General features: G+C 39.7%; 1 protein-coding gene across 2 annotated transcripts in view; it reads right to left on the bottom strand.

Annotated features, from left to right (window-relative positions):
* LOC133775622 (pancreatic triacylglycerol lipase-like) overlaps window positions 1–16749 on the bottom strand; it is an 84958-nt gene that overhangs the window by 3765 nt on the left and 64444 nt on the right. The window contains exons 2-12 of one of the 2 annotated variants that reach the window (XM_062213986.1): window positions 15255–15300; window positions 13994–14148; window positions 12818–12940; window positions 10365–10499; window positions 9564–9675; window positions 8524–8643; window positions 8291–8410; window positions 7338–7456; window positions 4957–5086; window positions 3795–3903; window positions 3071–3235 (exon numbers count right to left, since the gene is read on the bottom strand). In XM_062213986.1, the coding sequence (XP_062069970.1) occupies window positions 3071–3235; window positions 3795–3903; window positions 4957–5086; window positions 7338–7456; window positions 8291–8410; window positions 8524–8643; window positions 9564–9675; window positions 10365–10499; window positions 12818–12940; window positions 13994–14148; window positions 15255–15300 (1334 nt within the window). Of the gene's footprint in view, window positions 1–3070; window positions 3236–3794; window positions 3904–4956; window positions 5087–7337; window positions 7457–8290; window positions 8411–8523; window positions 8644–9563; window positions 9676–10364; window positions 10500–12817; window positions 12941–13993; window positions 14149–15254; window positions 15307–16749 lie in introns of those variants that run through there. The other variant, XM_062213985.1, reaches the window with a different exon arrangement.

Consider the following 16749-nt stretch of genomic DNA (forward strand, 5'->3'; position numbering starts at 1 on the left):
GAGGGAAGAAATGTAGAAGCAAACCTTGGGAGCAGACTAGCATTACGTATCTGAAGTATTGCTCTTGTCCTATAACCTTGTTGGGTGGGTCTCTGGGTGACTGAATGGAGGCAGAAATGTAGTAGCAAACCTGCATTTACATCTCAAAAGTCTTGCCATTGTTCAATGAACTAGTTGGGTAGGCCCCAGACCTCTGGCTGGGGGCAGTTTGGGGGAATTTCATCTGCCTTGCACCAAGGAGACTTTTGGGTTCATTATGAAGTTCTGAGAGGAATTTTAGAAATTTCATACCCAAGATGTCCTCCACCTAGAGAGAAATCCCAGACAGGGAGGAGAGAGTGGGCCTATATCCAAGTCCATAAAAACTCCAGTCTGAATGTAGATCAGGTCCTGCAGTTCTTTTATGAGATGCCTGTCTTGTCTATCAGGCTTATTTCTTTCCATTAAACTTTATTTCAATAATAAAAAAGTTTCTGTGAACGTTCATACACAATTCTTTGTATAAATATATGCTTTCTCTTCTGTTGCTATATACTACAGGGAGATTGGTTGGTTCTTATATCTGATTGGTTGGTTCTACATCTGATTTCTATTTGTCCCCTGTGCTATTGTTTTTGCTTACCTGTTTTCATGTTCTATTTCTTATTTTGTCTCTTTGGTTGATTTGTTACTTGTAGTTCCTCATCCCACTATTTTGCTAGTTGCTTTAGAAATTATAGCACATATTTTTTAACTTATCATATCCTACCCTAAAGCGAAACTGTACCAATTCACATATTATATAAATACATTCCATTAGTAATTTCCATTTCTCCTTGCCTACGTTATGGCTCTGTTAGCATATTTTTATTTATATCTTCAACTCCCCAAATATTTCCATTATTTTTTCAATAGTTATATTTAAAGATACTCAAATTTTAATCATATTTAAAAATCACATGTGTTGCCAATGTAGTTACTGTCTCCTACAACTTTGGTCCCTTTCTGTAGATTCTTTTCCAACTAGTATGATTTTTCTCTACCAAAGGATCTTCCTTAACATTTCCTGCAGTGTTGCCCTGCTAGTAATGGATTTGCTCTGTTCTGGTATGTTTGAAGGGTCTTTATTTTATTGTCATCTTCTAAAGATAATTTTTGTCAGTATTAATTTTATGTCAAGAGAATCTCCCTTCAGTACTTTAAAGATGCTGTTCCATTGTCTTTGGGTTGCATTGTTTCTGATGAGAAATCTGCTGTAATTTTTATCTCCACTCATCTGTGTAATGTGTCTTTTTTCTCTGGTTGCTTTTAAAATTTCATATAACTGGTTTTAATAATTTGGTTTTGATGAGCATTACCATTTTTGTGTTCATATTTCTTGTGACATGCTCATGTTCCTTGTTTAATATTTTTTTTCTAAGTTTGTTACTTGTGGAACCATTCTTCAAATGCATGTTCATGTGCCTCCTCCGGGTGTTCAAAGAAAAGTATGCATACTTTTTACCTTTGTTCTGGGAAATGGTTATTTGGAAACAGTTTGATTATTTCAGGTCTTGTCATTATACCCTAATTGTTTCCCCCTATGATGCATGATCTTCCTAATTACTCTATCCTGTGTTTCCTGAATTACACAATTTTCCTGTCTAGTTTGTGGAAAGGAATATTATTCTCAGTCCTGTAAGAGGACTGCCAAATTCTTTCAATGGGACATTTCTCTGGCCTTCTTGTTTGCTCACACATCTGTACTGACCACTGTTCTTCCTAATATTCAAGGAGGCCTTATAGACCTCTCAGGGTCTCCCTGTTCACCTCTCTTCCCTGGGAACCTGCCCTAGAAAATCTAGTTTCCTTGAACTTACTGATTCTTGGCTTAGTCTCTTCAATTTTGCAAGTTTACTGGACTCTGCCTGAATTTCTCCCACCTGTGTTGCATCTTGAACACACTCTCAATGCAGTCAGCGGGGGTAACTTATTAGCTCAAGTTGGTTTGATTTTGTATCACAAGCATTATTATCCATTATTATTTGGTATTCAGTATCCTGAAAATTGTTGTTTGATAAATTTTGTCTGAATTGTTGGTTGCTTCAATTGGGAAGGTATATCTGTTCTCTGTTACTCTATCTGTGCCAGAAGCAAAAGTCCCCTCACGTGAGAATTTAGTTATTATATAACTACAGAAAAATCAGAGTGCTGTGTGTCAGAATTTGGCTTAAAATTAAGAATTCTTAGGGGCCGGCGCCGTGGCTTAACAGGCTAATCCTCCACCTTGCGGCACCGGCACACTGGGTTCTAGTCCCGGTCGGGGTGCCGGATTCTATCCCGGTTGCCCCTCTTCCAGGCCAGCTCTCTGCTATGGCCCAGGAAGGCAGTGGAGGATGGCCCAAGTCCTTGGGCCCTGCACCCGCATGGGAGACCAGGAGAAGCACCTGGCTCCTGGCTTCAGATCAGCGAGATGCGCCTGCCGCAGTGGCCACTGGAGGGTGAACCAATGGCAAAAAGGAAGACCTTTCTCTCTGTCTCTCTCTCTCACTATCCACTCTGCCTGTCAAAAAAAAAAAAAAAAAAAAAAAAAAGAATTCTTAGGCTAATATTGCTTTCATTGTGTTTTAATCAGATCAACCTTTTCTGATAGCTCACCACACTCTGGCAGCACATATACTCCAGTCCTATTTAGATTGAGGGGCCAAACTGTTGATCTTTCTCTTTTTTAGGGATATCAGTTGTTTAGAAAAACCTACTTCTGTTATTTGATTAGTTCAGTGTGCTCCTAACAACTTAAAGAGCAAAAGGTGGACATATTAATTACACACATCTGCCAAATGAGACATTCTTTTACCTTAGGGTCATGGGGCTAGATTCTCATTCTCAGACTAAATTTTGTCAGGTAATATGACATTTATGTATTAATGTGTCAGTGTTGCTTTCCTTACTTTCTCCACTTTCTCCTAATGAAGCAAAAGGTATTAGGAAGCAGCTGTGTCTGGATGTTGGTGAACCACCGTAGGAAGTTTAACCTAAAGAAGATTTTAGTGCAAATAGAATTGTAAAAAAGCTTCGATTCTTCGAATTACTTTGGAATTTCATTACTTACACGCTTCCATCATTTCTTTCTACTGTGATCTGGGATGCTCCCACCTTGGGTAGGGTTGGGTTGATCACATTGTTATACCAAATAAACTTAACCTTCTCCAAGTCTCCAACATCCACATTTGAGTCAAATTCATTGGAATGAGAATTTCCTGCTTTGAGAGAGCCCCTAGGGGGTTAAGATGGTAACAAAAATAAATGTGAACTTATATGCATATGCATATAAATAAATATACATTCACAAACATGTATTTATTTATAGAACCAGTTTACAATACTTCTCTAGTTTAATGATTGATGGCATTTTTTTATTCTAATGTAATGAGTAAGTGTAGGTATGGATGTTAAGTCAGTAATAGCTTTTTCCATCAGTGATTAATATTTCATCTTTACTTTAAACAAAGCTTCAAACATGTCTTAGTCACAATCCCTGCACAATTTAATACATGATGACATTATATCAATCTTTTCCTAGCTGTTTTGTGGAGAGAATAATTATTTATTGATTAGAAATCAGATGCCAGACATCAAAGTTAATATTGATAGTTTCTCAGGAAATAGCAAAGAAAAAAATTAGAAGCAGAATTCTGAAATGTGCAAGGGTAAAATAATTTCATCCCTCTTCTTATATATCAGAGTACTGTAAGTTCATGTATTAATGTCTATAACACACAAATACATTCCGAGCATTCTAACATTTGAGAAGCAAAGAGCAATCTGTTACTTACGTGAAAATTTCATACTGCCTAGAATTTCCTTTATTTCCAAACAAAGAAACTAGCACGTGTCCTGTAACCTTCTGTCCAGACAGTGTCACAGTCACCTGATACCTCCAACCTATATGGGAGGAAAAAAGAGGAAAATGTCAGCTTGTGGAGAAGAGGCTGAAAACAGGTTACTCTGGACCACACGACTGCAGAATTTGAATTATTTATATATGATGTGGCAAAATAGTCACAGATGTTCCTTTCTCTAAAGGTTCAGGGGACAGGCATTGGGAAGTGCGGGATATGCAGACATGTCCTAGTTGATAGATGTTTGGTCAAGCCAAGGGATTAAAAGTATCATTTGATTTCAATTTTTCAACTTAATAGCTTATTCTTGAGTGTTATAAAAATTTTATGATAAAAGATAGTGAAAGATTATAGTGCGATGTATTTGTCAGTTGTCATTGATGACCACATTTTAGAGATTGATTATGTTGTTCAGTATACATTTATCTAAAAATTCTATAATTCAACTTCCATGTCCATTGGAAATGTAGTAAGTTATTGTATTGAGAAGCAAGTTCCCCTGGTACAAGTCAGAGTGACAATGACCAATTTTGCCATTTAGAGCTAGTCTGAGCCAAGATGGGAAGGCGGTAAGATCTGTCTTTAGTTCTACAATACTGTTAGCCCCACTGTCCCCATGCAAGTGGTTCTCTTCTGTTACTGAGAACCCCAGAGGCTGCTCTTGTGCCTCTCCACTCCTGTACCCTCTAATTCCATCTCCCCTGGGGTCTATCGTCCTCAATAGCTCCTGAGACAGTCAGCTCCTGCCCATCTCCAAACCTCTGTGGTTTACTGCTCCAGCATTAGTTCTCCTCTTATACAAATCCTCAGAATGTCACTCAGTGAAATTTATGACAGAATGCAAAAAGAACGGAACAGAAGAGCCCTTCTGAGTTCTGCATCAGAATCAAAAGTGAAGAAATGTATTTCTGTATCATTAACTGTTCAAGACCCACACTCTGTCCTGTTACGCAAATCAGCCATTATGATTTTGATAATTTTTTCATATCAGGGATAGGTATTTATAATATTTGCATTAAAAAATTTCATACATTATCAGTGGACAGAAGAAAGTACATAACATTTAGAATCTAAGGTCAATAAAATAGAAACTTACGAGCAAAATTACTGGAATCCCCGGTGTTGAGATAAAATGTCTGGCCCACTTCATTTGTCTTCCTAGAAAATCTATCAGCGTAATGTCCCATCTGTGGGCAGCCTCCACTGGAACAGGGGAAGCACTTGTTCTAGTGAAAATGAACACATGATGCAGGAGGATGCTGTGTAATTGTGCACCATCCTTTGCCACTTGTTGCTACAGTCCACATATGCTGAGGCCAATTCTGTTCTGATGGCAAAAGAAGACTTTAACAGTGTCTCGGCAAAGGTTCACAACACCATCTCATTGCTCTCAAAGATACAGCAATTTCACTGATAAATAATGCAATACTATAAAAGTCACAGGACCAGAGAAAAGACAGATTAATATAAGCAAACGTCCTCTCTTTCTGGACCAAGGGCTTATTGTAAAAGGGACAGAGAGGGAGGCACAGAGTTGGGAGGATGAGCATCCCAATTCCCAGTGTGCAGGGGAAGGCTACCTCACAGGGAAGATAACTGGTCAACTACAGAATCAATGAACCAGATGTGGTCGACGTGGCCATCTCAGGCTCTGCCTCCAGCAAGAGCTAAGTGGAGACTGAGACAGCCAGCAAGAAGTGGCCAAAGCTCTCTGAAGGCACAGTCTAAATCAAAAGACAGGGAGAGCCCCAGCTCTCACCTCCAAATGCCAGCAGTGTGCCCACCAACAAGGCAGAGGGGGATCGGCCCAGAGTGCAATGGAACCAAGAGCCCCTGAACCAATGGCCCTGAGTCATTCCCTCCACTGAGCACACCCTGACCAGAGCACCACCAGGATCACCTGGTCTAGAGCCAGAGAGAGGCTGAGGCTGAGGTCCAAAGGTGGAGAAATGTGGAAGGAAGAACATCATTTTTATAGAAGTATTGAAAATACCCTAGAGGATTATATGTATATACATATGTATATGATTTTATATATATTATATATTTATATGTATATTTATATATAAAATCATGTATATGATTATATATATTTAGATATAGATATGTATATGATTTGTATGTATATTATTTCATTTCTATATGTGTGTGTGTATGTGTGTGTATAAAAAGTCACACTAAGCTTTAACCAGAAGAGACCTAATGCTTTTATGTTTGCTTTTCTGATGACCCAGGCTTGAATCTTAGAGAAGAGAAATAAAATAAAATTATACCAAAGAAAAAAGTGGGATTTTTCAATTCTTACTCTATAGACAGGCTGTAAAGTGAATACAATGTGCACCTCCTTCCCCATAATAGCTAACACTGTTAAGTGCTAATCATCACAGTTTGGGCTCTGGGTTAAGCAATTAACATATAAAATCTCATAATGCACTCTCACCAACTATGTTGAGTCTACCATTATTATTTGTACTTAAAGATGAAGAAACTGCCTTAAAGATGTTTTGCTCAAGTCATTTTTGATGGTGAAACCTGGATTTGAGTTCTTTCCCTCTTAATAACCAAAGTATGCCTCCTAGGTAATTTTGACTTCCACAGGCATTCTAATTATTTGAAATTCCTTAGTAAATGGTCTAAGTTATAAATTTTGATTTTAAGAAAAATATAGTGAAAAGACAATTCTAAGAAACACACAACAGCTACATCATATTTAAGATCACATACATGGGGGCCAGTGTTGTGGTGCAGTAGATACAGCTACACACCCTTGGCACTGACATCCCATTTGGATGCCAGGTCAATTTCCCACTATTCCACTTCCAATCCAGCTCCCTGCTAATGTGCCTGGAAAGGCAGCAGATGATGGTACTCGGACCCCTGTCAGCCACGTGGGAGACCTGGATAAGCTCCTGGCGTCAATGTGGCTCCGTATGGCTGTAATGGCCATCTGGGGAGTGAACTAATGAATGGAAGATCTCTCTCTCTCTCTCTCTTTCTCAGTCTGACTTTCAAATAAATATTTTTTTTAAAAAATCACATATATGACTCTAACCTAGATATCAAAATGATATCATAGAAAACAAAAATTCAGAGATTTTTGCCAAGTATGAGATTTTATACAAATTTCTACATGAACATAATTCTGTTGCTTAAGTATTTAAGGAAATTTTTCCATGTTCATCAGAATCCTACAGGCTTGGCTCAGGCCTTGCTAGAGTACTTTTTTTGTTGTGATGTCTATTTCTAAAACACGTTTGAACACTTACCTGATACGTCGCAGAGTGAGAGAGAACAAGGTAAACACAGGTTATTTTTTTTGCACGTCCATTTTTCTAAATTCTCTAATGCTATGTCACTATTAAATGTGTTTCTATAATTAAAGATACAAGTATGAAAGTGCAAGCATTCACTGCATGATGTCCCGTAGAGTGAGCCGTGCCGGTCATGAGATGTGGCAGTCACACATGGTCTACTTACTGCAGTGAAATCACTGTAAGAGGCACAGGAGAACCCAGCAAAGCCAGTAGGGTTGATGATGCTGTCAATATAGTACTTATAGCTTCTTAAATGATTACAGGCCGCAAAGTCACGTGTTCCTGTGAAGTCAGACATATTAGACATCAGCAATATGTTTTATCTTTCCAAATTGATGTTATAATCAAAAATATCATTGTTGAGTAGATTAATTTGTGTAAACTAATATAAGCCACAAAACAAAATCATTTATGAACTATACTTGTGATTATTGATACAATTAGAAGTTAAGCACTGTTCAAGGTTATAATAGTTAATGCCACAGTTAAATGAAATGGAAAAATAACTTTATAAGGAAAATATTGGTTCACAGAGATGTAAGTGCAAGTTAGTCATGTATTCCCTGAATTATGTCTGTGGAAATGTGAACTATAAATAAATTTTCTTTCTTACAATCTTCTCACACCCTCATGAAAATCTCTATCTCAAGCATACAATTAAAAGTCAGTTGTTGGGGCTGGTACTGTGGTGCAGTGGGTTAAAACCCCGCCTACAGAGCCAGCATTACATATGGGCACTGGTTCTAGTCCTGGCTGCTCCTCTTGCAATCCAGCTCTCTGCTATGGCCTGGAAAGCAGTAGAAGATGGCTCACGTCCTTGGGCCTCTGCACCCGTGTTGGGGACCCATAGGAAGCTCCTGGCTCCTGGCTTTGGATCGGCTCAGTTTGGGCCATTGCAGACATTTGGGGAAAGAACCAACAGATGGAAGAATTTTCTCTCTGTCTCTCCCTCTCACTGTCTAACTCTGCCTCTCAAATAAATAAATAACATCTTTTTTTTTTTTAAAAGTCAGTTATATAAAATAAGATACCTGTAAAATTCCAAGGTATTTAGTAAATTGAACAAAACAAAGTACAAGTTTCCCCCAAAAATCTTTGTATACTTAATGGTTTTACCTTGCCAGATCCCGTCCACATCAACTATCTGAGAAAGAATGTTCTTACTACACCCAGGCATTTCCAGTCCTCCATTTGGAAAGAAGTCGAGGTGACCCACAGTTTGGCTCATTCCAAATCCTGAAGAATTTTAAGCATAAAGGGATATTTATGTTACTATATATGCTGAAGACTTTTAAAATATGCTAATGCATAGACTCGAAACATTCTAAGAAGGGAACTGAGGAACTCACCCAAGTTGGGAATCATTGGAGCAGCATCCGTGTGAATTGCATCCACAAACTGGGCGTCACTGGGGTCCAATCGGACTATTTCAGGGGTGTTCTGAAAGCAAGGTTCTGCTGGATCCAACCCTAAGGTAAGTGGACGTGTTGTTAATTCTCTCCCAGCGTTCATGCACATTCACATTTCTGTATTAGTTATAGCCCAGGAATTGGCTGCATTCATGGAAAGACACGAATGAGTTCATCCCTCCCTTACTATTTTTCTGAAGGGAAATCTGTTTCTAGTTTGCTATTTGCTTCAACTTTCCTCCAGTCAGAGAATTTGCCTCTGCTTATAGGCGCTTAGTCCCTGGTAGAATCTTGGTCCTGGGAGACAGTGGACTTCAGCTACTCAGGCTAAAAGTCTCCAGGAGACTGTAAACTCCTGTGGGCTCAGGGACCTCAGCTTTCCTGGCCACAGAGTCACAGCTTTGATGGCACAGTGCCTGGCTGCACAGGCTGTGACACACACATACAGGAAATAACAATCCGTGTAGACCTTCTCTACGTGATCTGCCAGTGGCCGAATGCAGCCAGTCTGAGGTTCGGAAAATACCATTTTAAGTCTCAGAACTGGCAGCCCACAGCAATTTGACTCCCTTCCCCCTTCCCACAGCTCTGTTGTGGCTGAGGAGGTTTGGGCTCATTAGCTATTGCTACTGAAGCAGAATACAATTAATTGTCAATATTAAGCTCTTTGGGTTTAATTCCATTTATTCTAGCTAATGGTATTTAGCTTTTCATGAAACTTGACACTGAGGAAACAGACTTGAGTAAGATCTAGAGATGATTTTAATTCGCATTTTAGAAAAAGGCAGGATTTTTAGATGTCAAACTGGGCCATGTGGAGCAAATATCCGTATCAATGAAAATTTCACAAAGCACAGCCCAATTCAGAAAGTTTGTGGAGGTACAAAGCAGGCTGAGCCTAATTTTTCTTCTGTATTTCCTTTTAGATCTCTATAGGCTACATGTAGTCTAATTTTTCAGTTTCCACAGTTTTGACCAACCTGTGATCCGTCCAATGGCCCCATTGGTCCTTTTTCCAGCCTCCCCAGCAACATGGGAACCCAGACTGTGGCCAATTAGGTGGACATTGGATGGCGAGTACCCAATCGCTGACTGTTGGAAAGAAAATCTTTTCAAAATGTTTTCCAATGTTTACGAATGCAAGCTGTGCACAGAGAAGAATCTGCAAACTTTGAATTTAAGAAGACACATTGTTCCTTCAAAGCAATAGATTTCCATGATAGTTTTCCCTTTAGAGTTACAATTAAAAGTAGAAATGGGTTTCATTTTTAAATGGTTTGAAACAGGTTCTATTTCATTCTATTTCCATGTAGAAAGAATTCTTGAAGGACATGGTAAGTTGTTACAGGGATGACAAAGCAGGTGTTTGGGTTACAGAGCAGTAAAGAAGAAATTACTTAAGAACATTCATGTTTAATATGTTCTGTATTTTTAGTTATTCAAGGCTAGCTTGTTACCATTTTAGTTCTCTTAAAAACTAGTTTAATCTTGAGATTGACCTTGTCATGTCAACTTGGTAGTAACTGGAAAAATTAAAACAAATTCTGGTGGAATTCAGTAAAAACAACCTACTTGGTTGCTTAATTGATTTGATGACTTAAATAGAGCTATTGATGAACCCAAACTGAGATTTCTTTGCATTTTTCTTTTCAACTTAACGGTAAAGTCATATGTTAGTGGAGCAATGTCTTTATCAACATCAAACCTACAGCTTTTTTTTTTTTTTTAAAGAATTTAGACAGCAATGTGTGTGGGCTTTTACATAACCCGGATGTAGTTACCTGAAGAGTGTCAACTAAATACGCCACTTCCGCCCCAACAACCCGGACGTTCTGCGTGGCCTGCGAGTATGTAGTGCGGGAGCCCCCCTTCCAGTCCACACAGATACAGTTCACACTTTCCACCTGAAACAGGTTCTGATGGGAGAGACACAACAAACAGGCAAGCAATTCAGCGTCTTTGTTAACTACTAATAAACACATTTACAGACCAGGAGAAATTCTCTTTGACCTATAAAGTATGTCATTAACCTCAAAGCAATGAATAGAACTCCCCGACTCCTATGGATACGGACTCCCTGGTGAAGTTTAATGTTGACTCCAAATGGGGTTTGGTCACTGTAGGAACTAGGATTTCTGTTTCCATAGATGCACAGACTCTTGATTCAGTGAAGAGATATAGAAGCTGTGATATATTGGGTTGTCTCATCAGAACATTGTAAAAGTTATTAATAAGACTAAAATATAGTCTGTCTTCCTTGCAATAACCTCAGTGCCTAGAAGAGTCTCTGGCACATAGTTGTAGGTGCTCAAAAACACGCTGAGTGAATGAAAGACTAGAAATGCTTAAATTTATAAATACATAGAAGGTAAAGGAACATGCTTTTCCATGATGGGAAGACGTCACCGAAGAGTTTTTTCACCTCAAAGTGTAGACTATCAGCTATCTACTGGAGACCTTCTCTGATGCAATTTCCATAAATGTTAGTTCTGACAGAAATTATGTTTTTTTAGTGGTTTTATATATATCCCACTGTTTGCCAAAAAGAACATGAGCATAATGAGGCAATGTTAGGACTCACCTCCAATGTTTATTGTATAGAAGGAAACCGCCCAAGAATGAAATGGTTGTCCTAAGTAGACAAACTGAATCATTGTGGCTGCCTTAAGACAGCTGCAAACAGTTGTGCAAAGGACATGGCACTGCTACCATCCCAGACTCTGCGTCCTGCTTTGCTAGTATCACAGGTAGCTAAGAATAGGGTCAAGATTGAAACCTAGGAACTTTAACTTTCTAGTCTAACACATTCATTTCACTATCACAATGCAACAGCATTAACAAAGGCACATCAAATCAAATGAAAGTGAGACAATCTGCCTTTGGGCACCTTATAAATAGTGTATCCAAATCTAAAAAACACATATTTCTTTTAAACTGAGAATTACATTTTTTTTTCTTCACTGCTTTACAGAAATCTATTACTACCTCCCCCCAGTAATCATCAGATTTAAATTTCTTCTAATGACAAGTTATGGTTTTACTGATTATTCTTAAGCTTGAGAAATGAACAGACTCTACTATGTTCATTAGTCTTCCGGACATATGGATACGCTTGGGAGCTGATTTGGCTCAGCCTTTTGCTTGAGTTGAAGACAAGGCAAAAATTAAATGGGTGTAGGAGGATCATTGAGTCTTTTTCTTGACTTCTCTGGATAAATGATTACAGCTTTGTGCCACAGCTGACCACAGAAATTTGATGAAGACATGAATAAATACACAAATAAGTGAGTCAATATAATGATCCTCAAGCACTAGCAGTTATAGGACAATTCCTTTTATTGGATTTTCTGTCTTTAATTCTTCATTATTACAAGGCACAGAGCCAAAGGCAAATTAAAGAAAATAGAATCACTGTGGTTGAAACAACAGAAGCTGGAAATGAAAACCATCACAGATTTCCTAGATATTGATACCAAAGGAGACCAAAGAGTAGCAAGGAAAAATTGAGGGAAAAAAAAAGATTATTTCAAGAAAATGAGATGTCTTGGCTCTTCACATGGAAATTAAAAACTAGTAGAAAAATAGCAGCCTTGATGAGTTGGTGTGCATCTGTACTGAAGCTTTAGTTGCAAAACTGTGGAGATATTGCTGTATTAGTTACTAATAGAAGGCTTTGCCCTGGAGCCTCCAAATGCCTGAAACCTCACTTTCCTGGCCGTCTCAGGCCTCTTCTATCACCAGCACCTCCTAGAGTTCCCCTGGAAACCCAGGTCCAGTGTTGTAGTGACCAACATTCGTCCTTCTTGGTGGGCCCACTGCGATATTGGTTAGTTATCACTGCTGAAACAACTTTCCCTTAAGAGATTACCAGGTTAGGGTCAGCATCCCATGTGGGTGTGCTGGCATCCCATATGGGTGCCAGTTGCAGTCCCAGCTGCTCCACTTCTGATCCAGCTACCTGCTGATGGCCTGGGAGAGCAGAGGAAGTTGGCCAGGTCCCTGGGACCCTGCACCCATATGGGAGACCCGGAGGAGGTTCCTGGCTCCTGGCTTTGGACAGGCCCAGCTCTGGCCATTGCAGCCATTTGGGAATGAATCAGCATATGGAAGATCTCTCTGTCTCTCTCTGTCTCTCCCTCTCCCTCTGTAAAGTTTGCCTTTTAAATAAATTAAAATAAAATTTAAAAAGAGTGATTTACATACCACTTAAAAAAAAGGAGATGACCGCACTCACCTTGCACAGATCATGCAGCCAGCTCTCTTCCCCCTTGTCTATGAATCCATGGATGATGAAGCGGGTTTTTCTATTTGTTTTGAAATTGGAGTTTTTGATCACTGAAGCATCCGCAGTGAGTTCCTGTATTGGGGAGAGAAGTGTTTCAGGTCAAGTCTCCCATAATATTTACTAAAACCACACGTACGTAGGAGAGGTGGGAGAGAAGAGGCTGCTGGGAGTCAAGAGTCTTGTGAATAAGGATTCTCCCCTTACAGCCCAGCTATTCCCAAGCACTGCTAAGCTGCTACTTTCCTGTCATCTTAAAATATTTTCAGTTTTTCAGCTTGGAATAACAGGTCTGCCCTGATACGGTGATGAGGATGTTTACTCCCATGATCATGTGGCTGACTGGGAGCTATGGCTCACTGAAGCTGCCCACCACCATGAGAGAGAATAAAATTCAAAGTACATGGGGCCAGCGTTGTGGTGTAGTAAGCTAAGCCTCTGCCTGTGGTGCCTGCATACCACGTGGGTGCTTGTTCATGTCCCGGCTGCTCCTCTTCCGATCCAGCTCTCTGCTTATGGCCTGGGAAAGCAGTGGGAGATGGCCCAAGTGCTGGGGCCCCTGCATCCACGTGGAAGACCCAGAAGAAACTCCTGGAATCAGGCTCCTGGTTTCAGCCTAGACTACCCCTGGCTGTTGCAGCCATCTAGGGAGTGAACCAGCAGGTGGAAGACCTTTCTCTCTGCCTCTCCCTCTCTCTGTCTGTAATTCTGCCTCTCAAACAAATAAATCAAATTGTAAAAATAAAAGTACAGGTTCTATTGAATACATGTTGGCTTCACACAATCCCAAAGTAAACAAAAAAATCATTAAGTCAGATAATCATAAGTTGGAGACCATCTGTTCATATAAATCATAACACAAATACACGTATATTTTATAGATGTAAAGCCCCATATTTGGAATATTTTTGTAATGATAATCTGTACATAGCACAAGGAGAATATGAAATTAGTGGACTTTTATGAACAAGTTACATAAAATAATACTTAAGTACACTGCCCTAAAATTCTTCAAAGTTAGGAATTTGACTGCATGACCTGATCGTCTCTCTGGAAGACTTGAGTTTTTAGAATTGTAATTCCATTAAACAGCTGGCACTCAGTCATGGAGACAGTGAGCATTGTTACCTGGTAGTTGTCTTGGTTCTCATTTGTGTACAGGAGGAAGCGAGTGTTGATGTGTTTCGGGTCCTCGGGCAGTGTTTTGATGGGTCTCTCTGCAGTTCCTGCCCACGGGACATCGTCACTGAAGCAGCCGAGTCTGTCGTAGCAGATTTCACTTCCTGCAGTTACCCAGAAGTGATTGGAAGATATCAGTGTGACCAGAATGCTCTTTGTCATGGTCTCTCAGCCAAGATAGGAGTTCAGTTATGTTTTGTAGCAGATTTGCATCCTCCGCTTCCCGAGCACCCTCCTGATCACCACTCAGAGAGCAGCCTCAGGAGACCAAGGCTCCGTGGAAGACAGGCTACCGCTCCGCAGGTCACCTCATTGCCTCTGCGTCTGCTCAGCTCCATCCAGAGGCTCATTTTAGTCCTCACCTGTGTCTTTCTTGAGTCATGTTAGTGGTGCCCAAGAATGGAGCAGCCTTGTCTCTAGCCATGTGGTTTTGGACTTTGGCTGGAGATCTTGTGTCATGCAAGGACCAACAGCTCATATTGCTACCCTGACTGAACATTTAGTTGTCTATGTTTGAGGCTGTCCTGGGTACCTGGGTGAAGAAGCTTATCAGAAACAGTCTAACAAGATTCATGCTTTGCCATAACCCTATGCTTGGCTACTCCACACAAAGGAAGAACTATTGGAAGGGTTCCTGAGGATGATAAAATCTACACGCACAACGGGAGTAAGAGTAGCAACTCTTACAGGGGTTGCATTACTTGAACTCTTACCACGTGCCCGGTGCTGGGCCCAGTGATTTACTTATCTTACGTAAGCCTCACAACGATCCCATGAAAGGGGTGATGTCATTTGCATTTCATAAAAAGATACCCCAGTACAGAGAGGTATGGAATTTGCTCAGGGTACTATTGTTGTAGGCGGCAGACACATGGTTCAAACCCTTCACTTGACTCCCAAGTGAAGGTTGCTAGATGCTGCAACCAAAACCAAAACAAAAAACAAGACTGAATTTCAGATAAACAACAGATATTTTTGGGCACAAAACTGACACATCTTGATGTTTGTCTGGAATATTAGTTGTTTATCTGAACTTCAGTAGGGAGTGTTAGATCTTGACCCACAGCCTTTCTCAAATTGCCTGTGTTCTTCCCCAGGCACCCTCCTCCTTTTACTCATCTGTCTCCTGGAGGAGTTAATTCAGCAATCCCAGGCCTTCTTGGAAGGACTGAGCAGGGAGTCTCTCCCAGCTCCATGTATTTTTTCTTACCTGCCACCACGCCTAGCAGCAGTGAGATATCCCAGAACAGCAGCATCTGCATAAAGTCAAAAACATGATGAAGTCTGGCTACATAAATTTTTAAAAGATTGGCACAATGCAAGTTCATCTATACCTCTGGGGGAAAACAGACAATTCTGATAAATCAGCCCTGGAAAGCCTGCTCCCGACTCACCGTGGCAGTTCTGCAGGTTCCGCGCACAACCAGAACACCGGAAGGCCTTTTTTTTTTTTTTTATAGGCGAACCTTATCTCTTTTTGAGCAGTACTGTGGAAAAGTGGCATGAAAAGAGAGAAATTTCCAAGGATCTATTTCTAATTTTATTCACAGATAAAGCTAGATTGATAGAATATGTGACATTTTGCAAGTACTTGTGGGAAGATCAGAATGTGGTAGATAATGGAAATTTCTCTTCCAATGTCATTATATAATGCTCAAAATCGCCATCATTTCACTGCAGCAAAATATGTAGTCTTTCCACTCCTCTTCTTTTTTGTGTAGTTTATAATTCTCTGTATAGATCTGTGCGTTAAGTGTGACGCTAAACTCTTTCCTCAGATTTGATAGCAACAGTTTTGCCAGCAAACACTAGCAGTCCAGTAGCTCACGTAGTTTTTGTAGAACCTTGGTTTTCACTCAGAACAGTGAAACAGAAGCAGTTCTCCAGAGAGCGCACTCCTCTACCGCAGCACCCGATGTTTTACTTTGATAGTCCATAGAGTCAATTTATTCCTCAACAATAGCACAAAGCAAAGAATAAATAAATCAACTAAAGGAATCAATGGCATTGCTGAGAATCCAGACGTGGAATCAGTAACCTCATCATTGGCTGAAAGAGATAAATGAAGTTCAATCTGAATGAAATCCAGACTAATTATACCAAATATCAATGAAACAAAGAATTGCACTTTTTAAAGGTAAACAAATGGGCAAATCTTTAGCTAGACTAATGAAGAAAGAATGAGAGATTCAAATACATAAAATTAGACATGAACAGGGAAATATTGAAACTGATACCACAGCAATACAAAGGGTATCAAGGGACTACTAAGATACGCCAACAAATTAGAAACCCTAAAAGAAATGGATGTTTTGGACACATGTAACCTACCAAAACTGAACGATGAAGACACACACACACACACACAAAATCTGAGCAAACCAGAAACAAATAATGAGATTGAATCAGTAATACAAATTTCCCATCAGAGACAAGTCCAGAACTGGCTGACTTCGCTCCTGAATTCTACACAATTTTTAAGGAAGAACTAACACTAATTATTTTCAAACAATTCCAAAAAATAATGGAAAGGAGCCCTTCTAAACTTATTCCATGAAGCTAGCATTATCCTGTTACCAAGCAAGACAGGGAAACAACACCACCAAAAAACTATAAAAAAGGAGTCTTTTCCACAAAAAGAAACTAACAAAAGAGAAAATCCTTTAGACCAATAACTCTGATGGACCTAGAACTGATAAATTTTA

The sequence above is a fragment of the Lepus europaeus genome, chromosome 17 (assembly GCF_033115175.1).
Source record: "Lepus europaeus isolate LE1 chromosome 17, mLepTim1.pri, whole genome shotgun sequence".
Lineage (NCBI taxonomy): Eukaryota > Metazoa > Chordata > Mammalia > Lagomorpha > Leporidae > Lepus > Lepus europaeus.